Below are 16,303 nucleotides of genomic sequence, written 5' to 3'. Positions count from 1 at the left end.
CTCAGCAGTCACGTTCTGGAGTAGTCACGTGTAATGCCTGCTTGCTTGGTCATCATAGCTTTGTCAGATATTACTCATATAGCTTACTCATCATATCCAAAGGTTGCGTCTAAGCTTTCCAGCTTCAAATCAACATATGGACAAAACCAGCAACAAGCAAAGGAAGACGAGCAAGATATACACCGCGGCAGCTGCTTGTCTCTATCTTTCTCTCTTTTCTCCCACCCCCTAGTATATTTTGTCTTCTCTGCCCCGTCCATCATGCCTACCACCACCACCGATACCCTCTCCCTCGTTACAACAACCGTTACTGTCGCTCCCTTAGTTCTCCTCTCAGTGGCAGACCACTATGGACGTTCTGCAAAGGGGACCAGAAAGCGGGTGGTTGGTGTGTTACTAGGACAAAATGATGGGAAGACGGTCCGCGTATCCAACAGTTTTGCAGGTGTGTACTGAGAATGCGCGCATTCTTCTTATATATAGCCCGGGACTACGTTCACTGACAACACCCCAATATAGTGCCCTTCGAGGAAGATGACAAGGATCCCACCGTCTGGTTCCTAGACCATAACTTTGTCGAGTCGATGAATGATATGTTCAAAAAGATCAACGCCCGCGAGAAGCTAATTGGATGGTATCACTCCGGCCCCAAGCTGAGAGCGTCGGATCTAGAGATCAACGAGCTTTTTAAACGATACAACCCAAACCCTCTGCTGGTCATTATCGACGTACAACCAAAGGAAGTTGGCGTGCCTACTGATGCATACTTTGCCGTCGAAGAGATCAAAGATGTGAGATCCGACTTTTTCCCTGCCATCCGCTTTCAAAGCTAACCTGGTGTTTCTAGGACGGAACAACAACGTCCAAAACTTTCGTTCATACTCCCTCGATAATAGAAGCCGAAGAGGCTGAGGAGATAGGTGTAGAGCACCTTCTACGAGACATTAGAGATGTTGCAGTCGGCACTTTATCCACCAGAATAACATCACAACTCCAATCCCTACAAGGTCTTCATCTGAGACTTCGAGACATTGGTCAGTACCTTCAGAAAGTACTAGACAGAGACCTCCCCGTCAACCACGCCATCCTCGGTCACCTCCAAGATGTATTCAACCTTCTACCAAACCTCGCCACAGCTAAGCCGGGCACACCGGCCGGCGCCAATGGCGCGGATCAGCAAATTGAGAATACTGAGCTTACACGCGCCATGAACATCAAGACAAACGACCAGCTCATGTCCATCTACATTAGTAGTTTGATCAGAGCCATAACAGCCTTCCACGATTTGATAGAAAATAAGATCCAGAACCGTCAGCAGCAGGAAGAGAGAGAAGCTAAGAAGGATGATGTCAAGGATGAGAAGGCTGGTGCTAATTCCAATAATGAAAATAAGAAACAGGGCTCTGCACCTGGTGCAGAATCCAAGGATGAATCAGGTTCAAACGACAAGGGGAAAAAGAAGTGATAAATACACCATGCCCATGTTTGGATCTGTTGTGCTTCTCTTCTTTACGGCGTACTACAGCTCCATTCGTCTCTCACATGTCCTCTTATCAGAGAATCATTGGTACTAGCCTGCGATATGTAAAATATTGGCTGTATCTTTCCCTCCAATAGAACTTCTGTGATATGAATCAAGTAGCTGGAACCGGAATTATAGACATTAAATTCAAAGCACGTGTGCTCCCATGATTTATTTTACATTGAGGCCTTGGATATCTTTTTCATTAGCATCGTTATTCCTCACATTACGAGCTTCCCGGCAAACTCTCGAGAATCTATCTCGCACTTTCGTATCTTTCCTCCAAATAAACCCGGACATCGAGAGGCAAGCACGCACGCCAATAGATGCTTGCAGATGGGCGGGGAATCATGCATGAAGCAACAGCCTGTGGGAGAAGACGTACAGGGTGCCCTTTGGGTCAAGCACCCGCCAAATACCCAGTTTTTCTCTTTTGAATTGACATCAGCAGATCCCTTTCCCGTAGGTAGATTTGCAGGATTCCGAGTCTGTAGCAGTTGCTCATTCATATCCTGGTCAATGTCTCGAAAAGTAGCAAGCGTAAATGCAGGACATGTGCAGTTCCATGCATCAAGGAAAACTTGATATTCAATCTCTCTATGTTGGAGGCGCGTTTCTTCCTCTGCTCCAGCTTTCCGCTTTGAAGCCGAAGATAAGACAAAGTATATTTCACTGACAGAACAACCATCATCATAGTCATCCTCGTCAACCGTGTGTTGTTGTTGTTGCCTTGGGTCATCGCCACAATAAACCTCTATATGGCTTCCATCATCCTCATGTTCAGCGCGGTGCGTATCCTCTCCTCTGCGTCCCTTGGGCCGAATTGTATATTTGGTCACCAAATTTCTGTCGAGGATATCAAGGGCTAGGAGCAGCTCGTTTGGGAATAGACAGTGTAATGTCAACAGTAAAGGCTTCACTTTTGCAAAGGCATCTGCCGGCAGCTGTGATAATGGGTTCCCCGGCGAGCCTCCTTCATCATCTGCAGCATCCAGCCCCTTAGAGGAATCATCGAGAAACTCCTGTGATCGGCTACAGGCGGCAAGCTGCCCTATAAGAGCTGTGATAAAGAGTGATGAACAGGGAAGCGAGCTCTCAGAGCTTTGGGGGGGAGAAGAAGCTGGCATCAAATTAACCCAGGAGATGTTGATTTAAAACCGTGCAGCTGGGTGAACGAGCGGTTGAACGAGATAACCAGGGGGTAGGGGAAGAGACACGGAACGTAGCAGCGCCCTGTGGTGGTAGATGCGTATGAAAGAGGTTTCAGGAATTACACGAACTAGCAAGCAAACTAATCAAAGCAATAACTCCTTCAACCAGGTTCTGTCCCTTGCATGTTTATACAGCCTAGAATATGTATAACTATCATGAGCTATAATTATATCCCCTTAAATCCACTCAAATAAAGAGCTATATATGGCCTCACCTGCGAAATAACCAAGATAGCGACTCTATAAAGATAGCTAGACTGATCCATCGGATGGCCACAAAGTGGAAACACAGACCTCCATACCCCAATATACGCCCATGGAATGCCGGAAAAATGTCAAAGATCAAGAGAATTAGCCATGCAATATAGTTACTCTAGCGTTTGTTTGATTCCGGATCCCCAAAGATCCCCAGTACTTATCAGCCAAGGTTCTATACTACTTCAGAGAAACAGTCACTGGGTTATCTTGGAACCAACGTCATGCTTTGATTGAAGGCGCCTCTTTTTCACCTGATTAGCCCTTTGAGCCAGATGGCTCGACTTCACAATACCCGTTGATCTCGTACCAACAGCTCCTCTATGGCTGCCAAAGTCCAGGTGCGTAGGGCCCTTCTGTAAAATGCCTTTGAGGACCCCTGTTAAGACCATATCACCCATGGTGACCTGTACAGCGATCTCTGCGGGCTGGCCCTCCCAGCGGGCTCCCAAGCTAGGGCTAGAGGAACCATCGGACGGACTGTCTGGGTCTTCAAACAAGTATGACAAACCATCACTTACCCCAGGCGTTCCCAAGGCAGCTTCCTCGCACTGTTGCGCCTGAGGGTTTTGGATAGTTATATGTGCAGAGGTCTCATGCATGCTAGAGGCCATCTCCTCCACTTCGGCGGGTGGGGAGGGTCCAACCCCTTCTGCAATTGAATAGGGGCCTGCAGCATCGGGGAGTATATTGCTTTCTCCCAGTGGTCCTGTAAAAAGGGGCCGTCTGTTATAGACCAGGACATAAGGAACAGTCGTACTGTCATGGCAATTAAGCACATGGTTAATGTTGACTACGTTGGAGGATTCATCGTCCAGGCATGTCCAGGAGCCCCTTGGCCCCTTGACGTATGAAATATAGTGCCCCTCCCTGATAGTAGTTCCAAGGTGGACGATAACCGAAGTAAGCTGGTAGCGGAGGGTTTCTCCTGATCTTCCGGCCCGTGGAACCAGCTGTTGCGTGAGATCCAGGTCTTCGGCGAATCCAACCTTTGTTTTTACTTTTGAGGATTTGCCGCTTTCTGATATCTTGAATCTAGTGACCTGGACCATAAGCACTTCAGGTGCATCCCTGATAAACATGTGCCGATGAAGCGTCGATTTCGTATTACAGTTGCCGCAATGGTACCCTGAAATTTCTTCTGGCTTCATATACTCTTGGATGCAATCCTCGATAGACCCTCGCTGCTTCTTCAGCGGGGAAGCTCCTAACACCCACGAATGATCTCTTTCGGAGTACTTGGTGTTTTGACAGTTTTGGCATGTGCTTCGGTATTTGAAAACACTCTGGAAAATGTGTTGAATATCTCCCGTATACACATTGCTGATCTGGGAAATCAATTTGGTCAAAAATTCAACGCAGTCCTGTTGATCCTCAGAGCGTGTATCCCAAAATTGAGAACATGCATCCCAGAAACCCAGAAGGAATTCCTCTAGACTTTCAGACGATCCAGAAGACCAGTATTCATCAACTAGATGTCCTAATAAGCATGCAAGACATTCCTCATTCTGGGAGGAATCGCCTTTTTCTTGTATATGAAGCAATAACCAATTCACAAATAGTGGCTGATGTAGCAATGCTGTTAGGACGCAATTCCTATAACACAGCACGTCCTTTTTGTTCCGAAATCCCCTCGAAGTCAATGGTCTAGCTGTAAAATAATTCGCCCAGTTGGAGTAGAAAACTTCCAGCTAATCTATGTCAGTAAAATCAAGAAAGGGCCACAGATATAACAGGTGGATAACTCACCCGCCCTCGTCGTTCATCCCGGTTAGGGCTATCATCACTGTTTGGTTGAGTGCTCTTCATGATAAACCAAGGTATTTGCGTAGTAGTGGATATGGCTTATATTCAAATATATTTCCTTAATATTATCCCAAAACTTGTATCTCCTATATTTATTTCTGGTATAAGGTGAGTGTAGTAAGCAGTAATCACGTTATAAAGTATTTAATGTAGCCGTGTATGTCTTTCCTGTGGTTTTCTCCATTTTATACTCACCTAGCATGTGTCTCTTTCTATTTGTTTGTTTGTTAGCAGACAAACTCATTCATTCGAAGCCAGGGGGAAAAAAAGGCTATAATGGCGTTAGATATAGTTTAACAATGCTTTCCATGCCTATGCCTTATACTACCAAAGCCCTTATACTTCTCTTTGGTGTGTGTGAAAGGCTCTACATCAAGGCTACCTCAATATGTGACGGAAATATCCTCAAGAACCAATGATAATAGACAATAGGGAGGTAAATGAGGTGAGCTTGTATTACACCAGCACGGATTAAAACATTAGAGGCTGCTCATTATTGCTAATGAAACAATAATACTTAACGTGGCGTTGGTGAAAAGCATTGCCTTTGATTTTACACCCTCAGAAGAGGTTGATGAAATCTGGCAAGTTGTAGGAATCTCATAATTATTCCCCTCTGAGAGAGAAAAGCAGCCATATATGAAGCATATAGATCTTTGCTTTGCTCCATGTTCTTAAATATTTCCCTCCGTGTTTGTCTCTTACGCTCTGAATGCTTGAATATTGTGTTCAACGGCCAATTCAACCGCCTTTAAACAATAGGTATAAAACAATGATACAACGATATAGATAGTATCCCAGCACAAAAAAAAAACCCCCAAAGAAAAGATGCAGCTGAGAGGATGGTGAAGAGAATACTAGAGAAGAAAGCCGAATTCATGGGAGGTTCCCTGGTCACATGATGACTCCTTTTTTGGTCCTTTTGTTGGTAATTCACACAATACAGCTAACAACATCATGTTTGACCAGTTAAAGGCCAACATTTGAACACCACAAACATGGATAAGGGAACAAGGATCATGTTGTTGTGAAGTTGGAGGAGTTGGACAATGAAACGGCCGAGTGCTTCGAGTTTGGTGATGCTTATGTCCCTGTCCGCCAAAGCTCGGTTATACCGTTTGCTCTTCATCGAACATGGTCAGGGCAGAGATTCAAGAAGCCGCCCACAATGTAGATGAATGCTCTTTATCCCCGAAAGCCTTTGCTGACCGTTAATGTGATTCAGGTTCTGGAAGGGTAAACCATCTACTCAACGCATCCTGTACGCATTCTGGAATGCCGTTTCCGTTTGTCCACTGCATCTTAGTTATGCTCACCAATCACCCCTAGCCATGGATGGGGATGGGAGAAAATTTTCTCTGACACACCCGCTCTTTTGCTGAGCTCATGAGATACATATTTACATATTAGTTTATCTCACGCAGCCCGATGATCTCTTGAAGGCTTAATACAAACCAATCGAACTTCTCACCGCCTCATCGGGAAACTAGAAAGTTTAACAACTCATCGAGGGCATCATCGTATGACAATCGCGAGCGTCATTCCCAGCTCTACTTTTTTTTACAATACATTTCCAAGGCTCATACCCTTGCCTTACCTGGTAATCGGTACTCTGTTGAGGACGAACACGATCAACTAGCCATGGGAATCTTGCGCCTGGATCTCGGAGTTCATCCTTGGCTCCATTTTTTGGCGCACGACAGGCCACTCTCATGTTGCCTCTGCATGCAGCCATCATGTCTGTCTGTCACTTGATGAAAAATTCTCCATGCCAGAGAGCCATGGTTCGTCTAGCTAGCCACACGTATGCCTTCGTGGGATTTGACAACTGGGTTTTAGAAAATTTCTTTGAGCCTTATCCCGAGACTTCATCTAGAGTTCTCATACTCACCGTGACACATGGCCATCCCCGAGTGGGATAGTACTGGACACAATTTGCCTGAACAAGGCAGCACTATGCATGGCCCTGTTGTACTCCATGAGGAATGGCGGAAGGCAATTCCGGCACACAGAGCACCTTGAGGTGGAGTTCTGTTGCTTGACAGCCCAAGAGCTCACGTATACATGAGCTGTGGTACCTCCGTAGCAAATGTGGCATCGAATGAGTACAAATAGTACTATTGGCTAGTACTATATTCTGAGTTTCGTTTGCCGCCTGAACTGTCACTATCTGAGAGAGCGCATCGATCATCCCGGACCAGAAGTTATATAACAGAATTGGATTTATTGACTAGAATGTAGTAGAATCAGGGCGATTAGTAACATCTTGAACACCGGGTGGCACCAAAATAATTCAGGTTACCCCTGTCTCCTGTCTTAATTTATGACAGCACATAATCTTTCATCTCTGGCCGGAGAACGTGCTTCCAGGAAGACTCAATTCACACCGTCAGCTCCTCGCTGATGAATTGGTGAAGCCGCGTATGGCTCTAAACGGGTAACTATCTCATACCTGGGTATAATGGAACACTTTACAGAAGCCATGATTCCCGCATTGTTAACTGGGCATGCATCCTGATTCAAGTACCTGAGATTTATCATGCATACGTAAACCAGCGCCATGGTTTGAGAAAACGACTATCGTTTTGGTCAATTCTCGTAAGGAATAGTGCATATTCGCACGACAGCTGTGAGAATCCGTCAGCGCTGAAGAAAGCTCGATATCTCATTCTGCAGATGATCCTAGATCCTAGAGTCTAGATGCTCGAAAGAAATTGAAGACACCGCTATTAGGAACAACCATTATCACCCACTATGGAGATGTTCAGGGAAACACTGACACCAAGGAACCCTGCGGATCAGAAGTGAGGCGACCGATGCCCGAAAATTCCAGCCAAAGCTCTTGAGCCCATATTACTATGTAAAACGAGGGATTGCGGACTTAACCACGCATCCTTGTTTGGCTTACTGCATCGATTTGCTCGAGGAGCGCTGGGGCCAGAAGAAAGAATGCGGCGTACTATGTCTCAGAAAAGGTTTCATGAAGAACCTTTCGCTTCCGACTTTACCCAGCTAAGTCATAACGGTACCACGCTCTGTGCCGTGTCAGGGTAACATTTTTTCCTATTGGTGAAGATCTGATAGGTTCTATATCGGCCTTTACCTGTCCGCAGGTCAACTCTTCGCAGCAGGAAAATAAACGGCAAAATGTGCCTGAGTTCTGGGAAATATGTGTCTTCTTTCTCGCTTTGACGCAGAAAAAAGGGGTATCTATTGCACTCACCAGTTATCGTGACTGTTAATTTCAGATATCTGCGCATGATGGCCTAGGATTGGCGCCACAATATACAACTTAGGGTAAAAATCAGCGAGAAGCCTGTTTTCGGACATCCTTCCGACCAGAATCAAGATTACCCCTCAAGGAGTTGTTTGCCGATTCAGTCGAACCAGACCCTTTTAAGTACAGCTTCGCTTAAATAAGATCATACAGAAGTGGTGCTTACTGGTGGCTGATGATGACGTTCTGCAGACTGAATAACAAGCCCCTATCCACCCCCAGGGGATCCTCCGCGTGCGTACTATTATGATCTGCCAACTAATATAGTGGTTAGTCGCTAGTGCGATAATATTTGATCGCGATATAGACGTAGATCACAGGTACCAAAGTTGAGGGAATTTTAATTCCAAAGCAGAGAGCGAACAGTCAGGGCGGATGTGCAAGCCATGGAAACAAGCCCGGGATAAACACCAACCAGGAGACTCTTTTCACCAATTTATTTGCGTTCCGCGTAGACGGGCTCGCTCCATCCCGTTCAAACCTGGACCTGGGCAAGGCATCGACTGGGGGGGAGGATTTGGTGGGGGGTTTAGAGGGTCAGAGAGAGAGAGAGAGGAAGAGACAGAACAAGAGAGGCATACCTGCAGGGAACAGAATACTTTTGGCCAGCTAGGGCGTCGGAGAAACGAGGGGCGGAAGATCTAGCTGTCTCCACGCATGAATATAGACGACTGACAAGGGCAGGTAAATATAAGTGAGGTAGAGGTTAGCCGATGGGGGTTTTGCCTGAAGATCTTGGCCCATCTGTTCTAGCCTGGTAATTCAGGTACGAATATTTTAATCTCCGGGGAAGGACGCTGTTGCATGACTGGTGAAGCCAGGGATAGCTTTTCCTACGAATCCATGGACTGACGGGATCAGGCAAAGAATATTTCCTTAGAATACTGACTACTAGCATGCCGCCCAGTTCAAATGGGAATCTTCAGTGGGGGGGGGGGGGGGGATTCCTAAAAATCTTGATGTAAAAAAGAGGCGTTTTTTTATTTCATTTAGCTGACAGCGTACATAGATCCATGCCCGAAGACGAACCTAGAAAGGGGACAACCAGAGGCCAATAGGTTTCCCATGGTATAGTCGAGGTCTCTTATACCGGTTTTTCTATATAGGCCGCTCCCTGCAAGGCATAGGCATGTTTTGGCCGGGGGTTTGTACATTTACTCACGTCTCGACAGCATTTAGCATTGATGGTATAGCCCAGCCAACCTCTCTAGGCCAGGGGCTAGGCATCGCCGGGACGGTTTCCCAGAAGTCTGGATCGGATCAGTTTATATTATCCTCAATCACGCCATTTGAGATCCGCAGAGACATTTCGCAGCATATTAACCTAGTTGAACGTTATAATGCTGGGGTTTCTATAAGGGAGGCCATCCGTGGCACATTATAGTTGGATTTGGATATACAGCAAGGAATCGACTCCGTACGGAGCACTTCTGCGACGAACAGGTGGCCTTGCTGATGAAAGAACGGGAGGAGATCAGATTCCGTGTTTGAAATGGCCTAAGTGATGTTACTCTACGGAGTACATATCTATGTCTCCATAACCAGCTTGTTCGAGATGTGGCCTATAAACATGAGGAACTTTCTCAGCTGCAAGCATGGCCTACAGCCTTCCTGCGAAACTATCCGTCCGCATGACTTGCTTGAGGCGTCGATTGGGTTTCTTCGGCCATGTTCGAGAAATGTATATGTGGAATATGTTATAATTCCAGCTTGGCCATGGATGAGTTCTCTTCTCCCCCCTACATTCGTCCCGGTTACTGAAACCGTTAGCCTTGCACCCGCCTGCACGTATATATAGATAAGACGTTATGTGTGAGTACTACGTACATATATTAAGAAGTCTATATACACTTTATTCCATGACGAAAAAAACGAAAGAAAAGTCAGATACGGAGTTTATACCTCGTTTCCATGGGATATCAAACAAAACAACCCCGTTTCGTGTGTTTTGACCAGCTGAGAACCCCCAGACAGGCATTCCAGATACGTTTTCGTTATAATCTTTTTACTCTGCCAGGCATGTATGTACGTACATGTATCTATAGCCCCTGAAGCCCGGGCTTTGGTGTATAGCTAGGATTGGTGCGAGTTGGCTTAGGAGGCAGGGGATAATCCCGTTGGGACAAGAGTTTTGTCTACATGGTAGGAGTGAATATATACATGCCCATGCCACGGATACGCAAATCTGGGGTTGTTTCTGCTCATTGTCGGGATTTAGATTAACCAGAGCCTTGGGCCGCCCATGGTGAAGAGGAACCTGTGCATCGTATAGTATGTTCTTCGTCCAGTGTACCGGATTTTCGATGGGCTTAATTTCTTTTTCCTTCTCCCTATTTTGAAGACTAAGCGGTTCATTAAACTCATCTTAATGCATGATGTATAAGCTAAAGATGGCGTAGAGCATGGCCTTTCCCGCCTTGTCTCTTGCCTCTTTGCATGGCATCTCCAAAGATTCCTCAACTCCAACCTAGCAAGGCACACTCAGTTAATCTAGAAGCAAGCCGTTGGCGAACAAGGAACCCTTCCCACACCGCCCATCTCTCTCCCTCTCTGTCAGGGGGGAAATCCCGAGGAGTTGTCAATGCACCTTTTCCTGTCCCTTGGGTCGGAGTCGATGGATACATCATATCATTTTATATTTTTCGCAGGGGGAGAGAGAGGGGGGATATAGTCGTTACACCTGTCTGATGCATGGTTGGGTGTATAGCATAATAACGGTTGTCATCCGTAGCACGATCCATAAGTGGCGAGGAGATCGGTGTGGCAAGTATAAAGGACATCCTGCATCAAATCTCAAGTCGCAGGTTAGACATCTATACAACACAAAAACCGTGCCGCAATTCCCTTACACAAAGCTGACAACCGCTGTCACACGATAGAAAAAAAGGTACAACGTCAAGATAATTTTTTACACGACGTAAAGAACCCGACAGTTCGGTTGTGAGCGACCCTTTGGGACAGTAAATCATCCAATGAACGCGTTGGGGCTTCGGTTATCTGCATGACATTGCTCACATTTCCAGTTATTTTCAAAGGACATAAAGGAGGGTGGTCCTTGCTCGGCCAGGATCAAGGGTTGAAGCCGGTTATGATGTTGGAGCCAGCTTGGTATCGAGTGATGGATGGAGGATGGATTAACTATCGTAGCTCGTCTGGCTTGGCTGAGGAATTCAGGATTCCAAAAATATAATCCCTAACCCGCTCACACGGAATTATACACAAGACGAGAAACAAGAACGGATGGAGCCAAGCAAGGAGGAGGATGAGCAGCAAGCAAGCCAGCTATAAGGTTCGATCCCAAAAAAAATTCACACATTCTTCCGAAAACTCTCCCAAGAAGTTGGGAAGAGCAGGGCGAAGAACCTGTGGAGATGCATGCGCCAAGTGGGAATGGAGTGTACGTATTGGGGGAAGGGGGGTGATGGGCAGTCTGTCTTTGCAGCCTGCAACTGCATATGTAGGGGGCAGTCTCCTCCCGGATAGTTCTGTCTGGTTGACCGTCCTGCCTGAGAGGGGATGGGCTGGAATGGATGATGAGTATGGGGACGGGCCTGATGTTGGTCGGCTTTCTCTCGGGCACTCGTGTATTGTGTTGACTGACCTGGTGCTGCTCTCGGGGAATAAGCAAAGTGTCCGTGATTGACAGCATGCTATACGAGGGCCAGAAGTTAAGCTGGACAGGACACCCTGACGGCATGGCTATGAAGAACTGCCGAGCCTCTCCCTCTCTAGCCTCTCTCTCTCTCTCTCTCGTCTTCTCTAGCCCTCTCGCGGACCTTGGTTCGTCTTCCACTTTTAATTTAACCTTAACACCTTTATCCCTTCACCGCATGATCAACTCGATACTCTCCATTATATCGTCGAGAATGTGTTGACAGAAAGGGACTCCTCCGTCCAAGACGGGACATGGACAGGGGCATGGCCCGAAGAAGCCCTGAGGGTGGCTTGGGGGAAGACGCATGCATGAACGCTGCTGGATTGGCGGGTCTGGTCGTCTCTGCTGTCTGGGTGTACCATAGTATGTATGTACTACATACTAAGATGTACACAATTGCAGGGCCATTTCATCTGCAACTGGGCTGACTCGGGGAGGACGAGCCTCTGCAGAACAGCGTCATTGCCATGGGGCTAACGCAAGCCGATCGCGATCACTCTCGGATCCTGGGGAAAAGAGAGGAGCCGGGTCTAAGGAGGAGTATGAATGCCCAACTTGAACGGCTCCAAGCACTCTTTTCATGGAAGCAGTCCATCTCGATGTTTAGCACTAACGGAGCATAACAAACCGGCCAGCAGGGCCGTATCTTCCCCACAGTCTCAACTCTGCGTATATCCAGTTCGTCCGCTCAGCGATGTGGATTGGCTCGCGTAATTTGCTCGGGGAAGAGAGGATGCAGTCTCCGGCAGGAAGCATAATATTAAGCATCGCATCTCCCTTTAGCATGGCCCCTTTTCTTTTTCTCCCTTTGATCCCGTTGCTTTTTTCTCGCGCGGGCTGGAAAAAAGAAATCCGGTTCAATAATATTACATATTGTCCAGGGATCTCGGTGACGGAGCATACTTCTATGTTTGGAACACATCACACTCAGCTCTAACTGGTTATATATAATCTGTTTCCCTGTGCCTACCTGAATAGCCTATACTCCGTACCTATAGAAAGGGAGTGTAGATATATATACGGCGACGTATATAATCCCATGAACGCTGCAACGCTTGAGGCCCTGGAGATCCCAGAAACCCTTCATCGGGTCGTAAGCGAAGTTACCTCGACGTATAAAGATGCCGGTCATCGAGAGATAAGCAGTCTCCCTCGACAGGGTACGCTTCCAAGCCGCATGTGTATTCTCTCTGGCACTGGGCCATGACAGTTTCTTCTGCTCTTCGATATTTTTTTTTTTTTTTCCTTTTAGCACGGTGAGAGAGAGAGAAAAAGCCGGGCGAGGCAAATTATTCACTTACTAACTCCGTATAAAAGGCTCCAAAGGCCAACGAACTAGCCGGGGGAAGGAAAAGGAATAACGAGAAGGCTTTATTAGACACGCCCACTGATGTCATCGTCGTAACTGGATATAGTTGGAAAAGGGAACGAAAACCCAATCGTGATACATAGCGCCATGCGAAGCTTCATCATCACGACGGAGGAGGGGGAGAGAGGAATAACATCTCAGCGGCATGGTTCAGGGGTCAACGCCGCTGGCATCGTGACATGTACTTGGCCACTCCTTTGCGCCCAAGCAGAGTTCGCCGGGTACCGGAAAGGTAGCCCGTAGGCCCTCCCTAGGGGGAAAGTTGCAAAGTTGAAATCGTAACGGTTTTTAAGCCATGCCCGTCCACATGGGTTCGTCCTTCCCCCCCCCCCCCTGGTACGGAGAACGCCCGCCTGTTGCAAGTATATGGTTAAGCCTGGTGTATGTGTACACATATATATGTTATGTATATACTATGTACACGCCTCGGAGAAGAGAGATGGTTATAGCAAGGCGGATGGAAATCCATGTTCCCAGCAACCAATGATTAATTGGTGGAAATGCCCCTTGAAGCGAATCTGTTCATATATATAATTTTTCTTAAGACAGTCGAAATAGTCGAATGGTCGAAAAGGCCCCGGAGAATTCCCATCCTCGACAGCCGGCAGAGTGACTTGCCTTGTTCCTCTGCCTTGCTTTTTGATGCCTGTTCCCTCCGGCTATTCCCACATGGTCTCCGGAGCCGTGGCATATAGCTAGACATACTTACATAGCTTGAGAGGGAGGGAGGCAAAGAAATCCCCCTCCAGACGGGATCGATCCCGATATGATAGTTAAATGGCAGCTCCAGCTTGCTTGCTGGTAGCTTACCGGAACCTCTGCCGCCCACACCGATTCTTTTCCCCAGTCGTTTTCTTTTTTATCCTCCCGCTCTTTTAGATCGGTTAAGTTATGATGACATGGAAGTAAGTATGTAATGGAAATGGGAACCTCTGGGGGGAGTCGTTGGTTTCTTTTTTGACCATTTGTTTATTTGTTTATTCTCTCTCTCTCTTCCCCCCTTGCTGTTCCATGCTGTGTATGTATGCATGTATATAGACGACTTCAGCAGGCCTCGAGCCGCAAAGTGGCCGTCTCAGCATGAAGAATAAGAAACCCTGCATGCTGTCTACTTTGTCCTATGCAGCCGGTCAGAGAATGATTGAAATCGCAGGGAGAGGGGTGGCGGGAGGGACCCATATGCCTGCGTTAGGCTGCTCCCTTAGATGCCATCAAAGCAGAATACGAACCAACAGAAGAAAGAAGAATAGCGATATAACCAACTGTCTCTACGTTATCAGCAAGGACCAAGTGTGGGCCAGGGGGAAGAGATGCAAGTAAGTGTATACTTACCAGAAATCCCATATTCTATGTATAACAATATCAAAATAAGCATGTCTATAATATCTCGTAAGTTGAGTTTGTAGATCTAAGTCAAGAGATGGTCAAGAGAGAAAGAAAAAAAGCCAAACGAGTGGGACGAAGCTGGGCCACGCATCTTCATTCTTCTCCTTTTTCTTTTCTTTTTTATATAGTTATTTGATGAAGGAAAAGAAAAGAAAAATACAAGATTAAAAAAAAAGAAGAAGAAGAAACAGTGAAAAAAGGCTGTGGAGCCACGCAAGAAGTCGATGCAAGACCAGGATTTTTTTGACCATAAAAATAAGAAACGAAGACGACAGAGAGCAGGATGAGAGATATTACATAGCATCTGCTATGACGGTAGAAGCGAAATGACGGGTTCCTATTTGACAGACCTGGCTTCGTTTATATTTTTTTTTTTTTAACACAAAAATACTAAGTCTGAAACCCGTTGGAAATGCAGATAATGCTTTTTGGCGCGATAGTCGATTAAAGAATAATATCTGTTAGGTTAATACGTGCCCTATTATAATACCCCATACTGATCACCGGGTAATGCAGGTGGCTAAAGCTCGAAAAAAAAAAGAAGTAAAAATAAAAATAATAAAACGGAAGAGAGAGAAAAAAAGGAAAAAGAAAAGCGAGCGTGACAGCGGCTAAAGAGGAGTCCAAGATATATATGTATAGGCGGATGTTGGTTGAGAGAGAGAGAAAAAGAAACATTTTAAAAATAGAGATATAACAGAAGCCTCACACCCCCTTGCTTTCAACCTCCATCCACTCGTCTGTCTGTCTGTCTCTCTCTTCTCTCTCTGCACGCCACATACCGTCATCCATATCTCCTGGCAGAGGAACCAGAGCACATACATAACCCTCGTGGCGTTTGCTCAACCTGCGTACTGCAACTTCAATCACAATCCAGTCGGCCCCATCCTCCTACTTCTCCTTCTCCCCCCCCCTTTTTTTTTTGTTTTCAGCTGCCCTGGACTGGACCCATAGTTCGCAACACAGCTCTTCCTCGCCCTTCTTTTTTTTTTCGTTGACAAAGAGGATACCCTCCAGAGCAGGCCGCCTTATCGTGCTTATCATCAGTTTCCCCCCAAATCTGCTGCCGTGACCTGTCTCTCACCCACACTCTTCTTGTCGGGCAGTGCAGACCCGGGGCGTCAGTCAGAAAGGAGTCAGGACATGCTGTCTGCTTGCTGTCTCGGGCTTGGTTGGGCAAAGAATTAGTTATAATACCCATCATTGGTCATAGTTTGATCACCGCCCCTTGCTGCTTGCAGTCGTCGTTCCTCTCTTTCTCATTGGCTTAATAGCCCATCTTCAAAAAGAACGGTCATTTCCAGCCAAAACTTCCGATTGGGAATCGAGACAGGTTTTATCTCTCGACCCCGAAATCTCATCCGAAAGGCGGGTTTAAACAGAGGGAAATAAAGAAAAAGAAAAGGCAGTGTCTCTCGCATAATATTGTTTTTCTCTCCCTCAGTGTCCGGTTTCTTTCTTTTTTTCTCTGTCGAAGGGGGAGAATTCTCAATATACTTGACCGACTGTTCGTCCTTTGCTTTTGTACGGGGTACCCTGTACACGACTACCGGCCGCTTTTGCTAAAACCGTCACCGTCCGCATCACTTTTTCAATCTTGTTGACACTTCATCGTCTTCCACCCCATCCCTCTTTCTCTTGCAAGCCAGCTTTGGGAACATTGCATATTACAGCCTTCCCACCGCCTCCTTGACGCTGTACATCTTCACAACCGCAGTTACATCTGCCCGAAAATCAGCACTCGAACCAGTATTCAAATTGAGCCATAGAGCATTTGTGCTACCGAATCTGGGGGGAATACCATTGAGACCCGATATACTCC

General features: G+C 46.5%; 5 protein-coding genes across 5 annotated transcripts; 2 read left to right on the top strand and 3 right to left on the bottom strand.

Annotated features, from left to right (window-relative positions):
• Nucleotides 1-261: 261 nt before the first annotated feature.
• Nucleotides 262-1,465, top strand: MCYG_05307 (26S proteasome regulatory subunit rpn-8; the record flags this gene model as incomplete). Its single annotated transcript, XM_002845392.1, has 3 exons — nt 262-445; nt 520-791; nt 848-1,465. The coding sequence occupies 3 exons, from the start codon at nt 262-264 to the stop codon at nt 1,463-1,465; spliced, it is 1,074 nt and encodes a 357-aa protein (XP_002845438.1).
• A 278-nt stretch (nt 1,466-1,743) lies between these two features.
• Nucleotides 1,744-2,649, bottom strand: MCYG_05306 (conserved hypothetical protein; the record flags this gene model as incomplete). Its single annotated transcript, XM_002845391.1, has 1 exon — nt 1,744-2,649. The coding sequence occupies one exon, from the start codon at nt 2,647-2,649 to the stop codon at nt 1,744-1,746; it is 906 nt and encodes a 301-aa protein (XP_002845437.1).
• A 536-nt stretch (nt 2,650-3,185) lies between these two features.
• On the bottom strand, nt 3,186-4,797 carry MCYG_05305 (ubiquitin carboxyl-terminal hydrolase; the record flags this gene model as incomplete). The annotated part of the gene is made up of 2 exons (XM_002845390.1): nt 3,186-4,679; nt 4,738-4,797. 2 exons carry the CDS (start codon nt 4,795-4,797, stop codon nt 3,186-3,188), a joined length of 1,554 nt encoding a protein of 517 aa, XP_002845436.1.
• A 6,536-nt stretch (nt 4,798-11,333) lies between these two features.
• On the top strand, nt 11,334-11,714 carry MCYG_05304 (uncharacterized protein; the record flags this gene model as incomplete). Its single annotated transcript, XM_002845389.1, has 1 exon — nt 11,334-11,714. One exon carries the CDS (start codon nt 11,334-11,336, stop codon nt 11,712-11,714), a length of 381 nt encoding a protein of 126 aa, XP_002845435.1.
• A 209-nt stretch (nt 11,715-11,923) lies between these two features.
• On the bottom strand, nt 11,924-12,494 carry MCYG_05303 (uncharacterized protein; the record flags this gene model as incomplete). The annotated part of the gene is made up of 2 exons (XM_002845388.1): nt 11,924-12,075; nt 12,341-12,494. 2 exons carry the CDS (start codon nt 12,492-12,494, stop codon nt 11,924-11,926), a joined length of 306 nt encoding a protein of 101 aa, XP_002845434.1.
• Between the last annotated feature and the right edge of the window lie 3,809 nt (nt 12,495-16,303).

Source organism: Microsporum canis, genomic scaffold (assembly GCF_000151145.1).
Source record: "Microsporum canis CBS 113480 supercont1.5 genomic scaffold, whole genome shotgun sequence".
In the NCBI taxonomy this organism is placed as follows: Eukaryota; Fungi; Ascomycota; class Eurotiomycetes; order Onygenales; family Arthrodermataceae; genus Microsporum; species Microsporum canis.
Note: the sequence above shows the minus strand (reverse complement) of the source record. Positions and strands in the feature narration are given on the sequence as shown.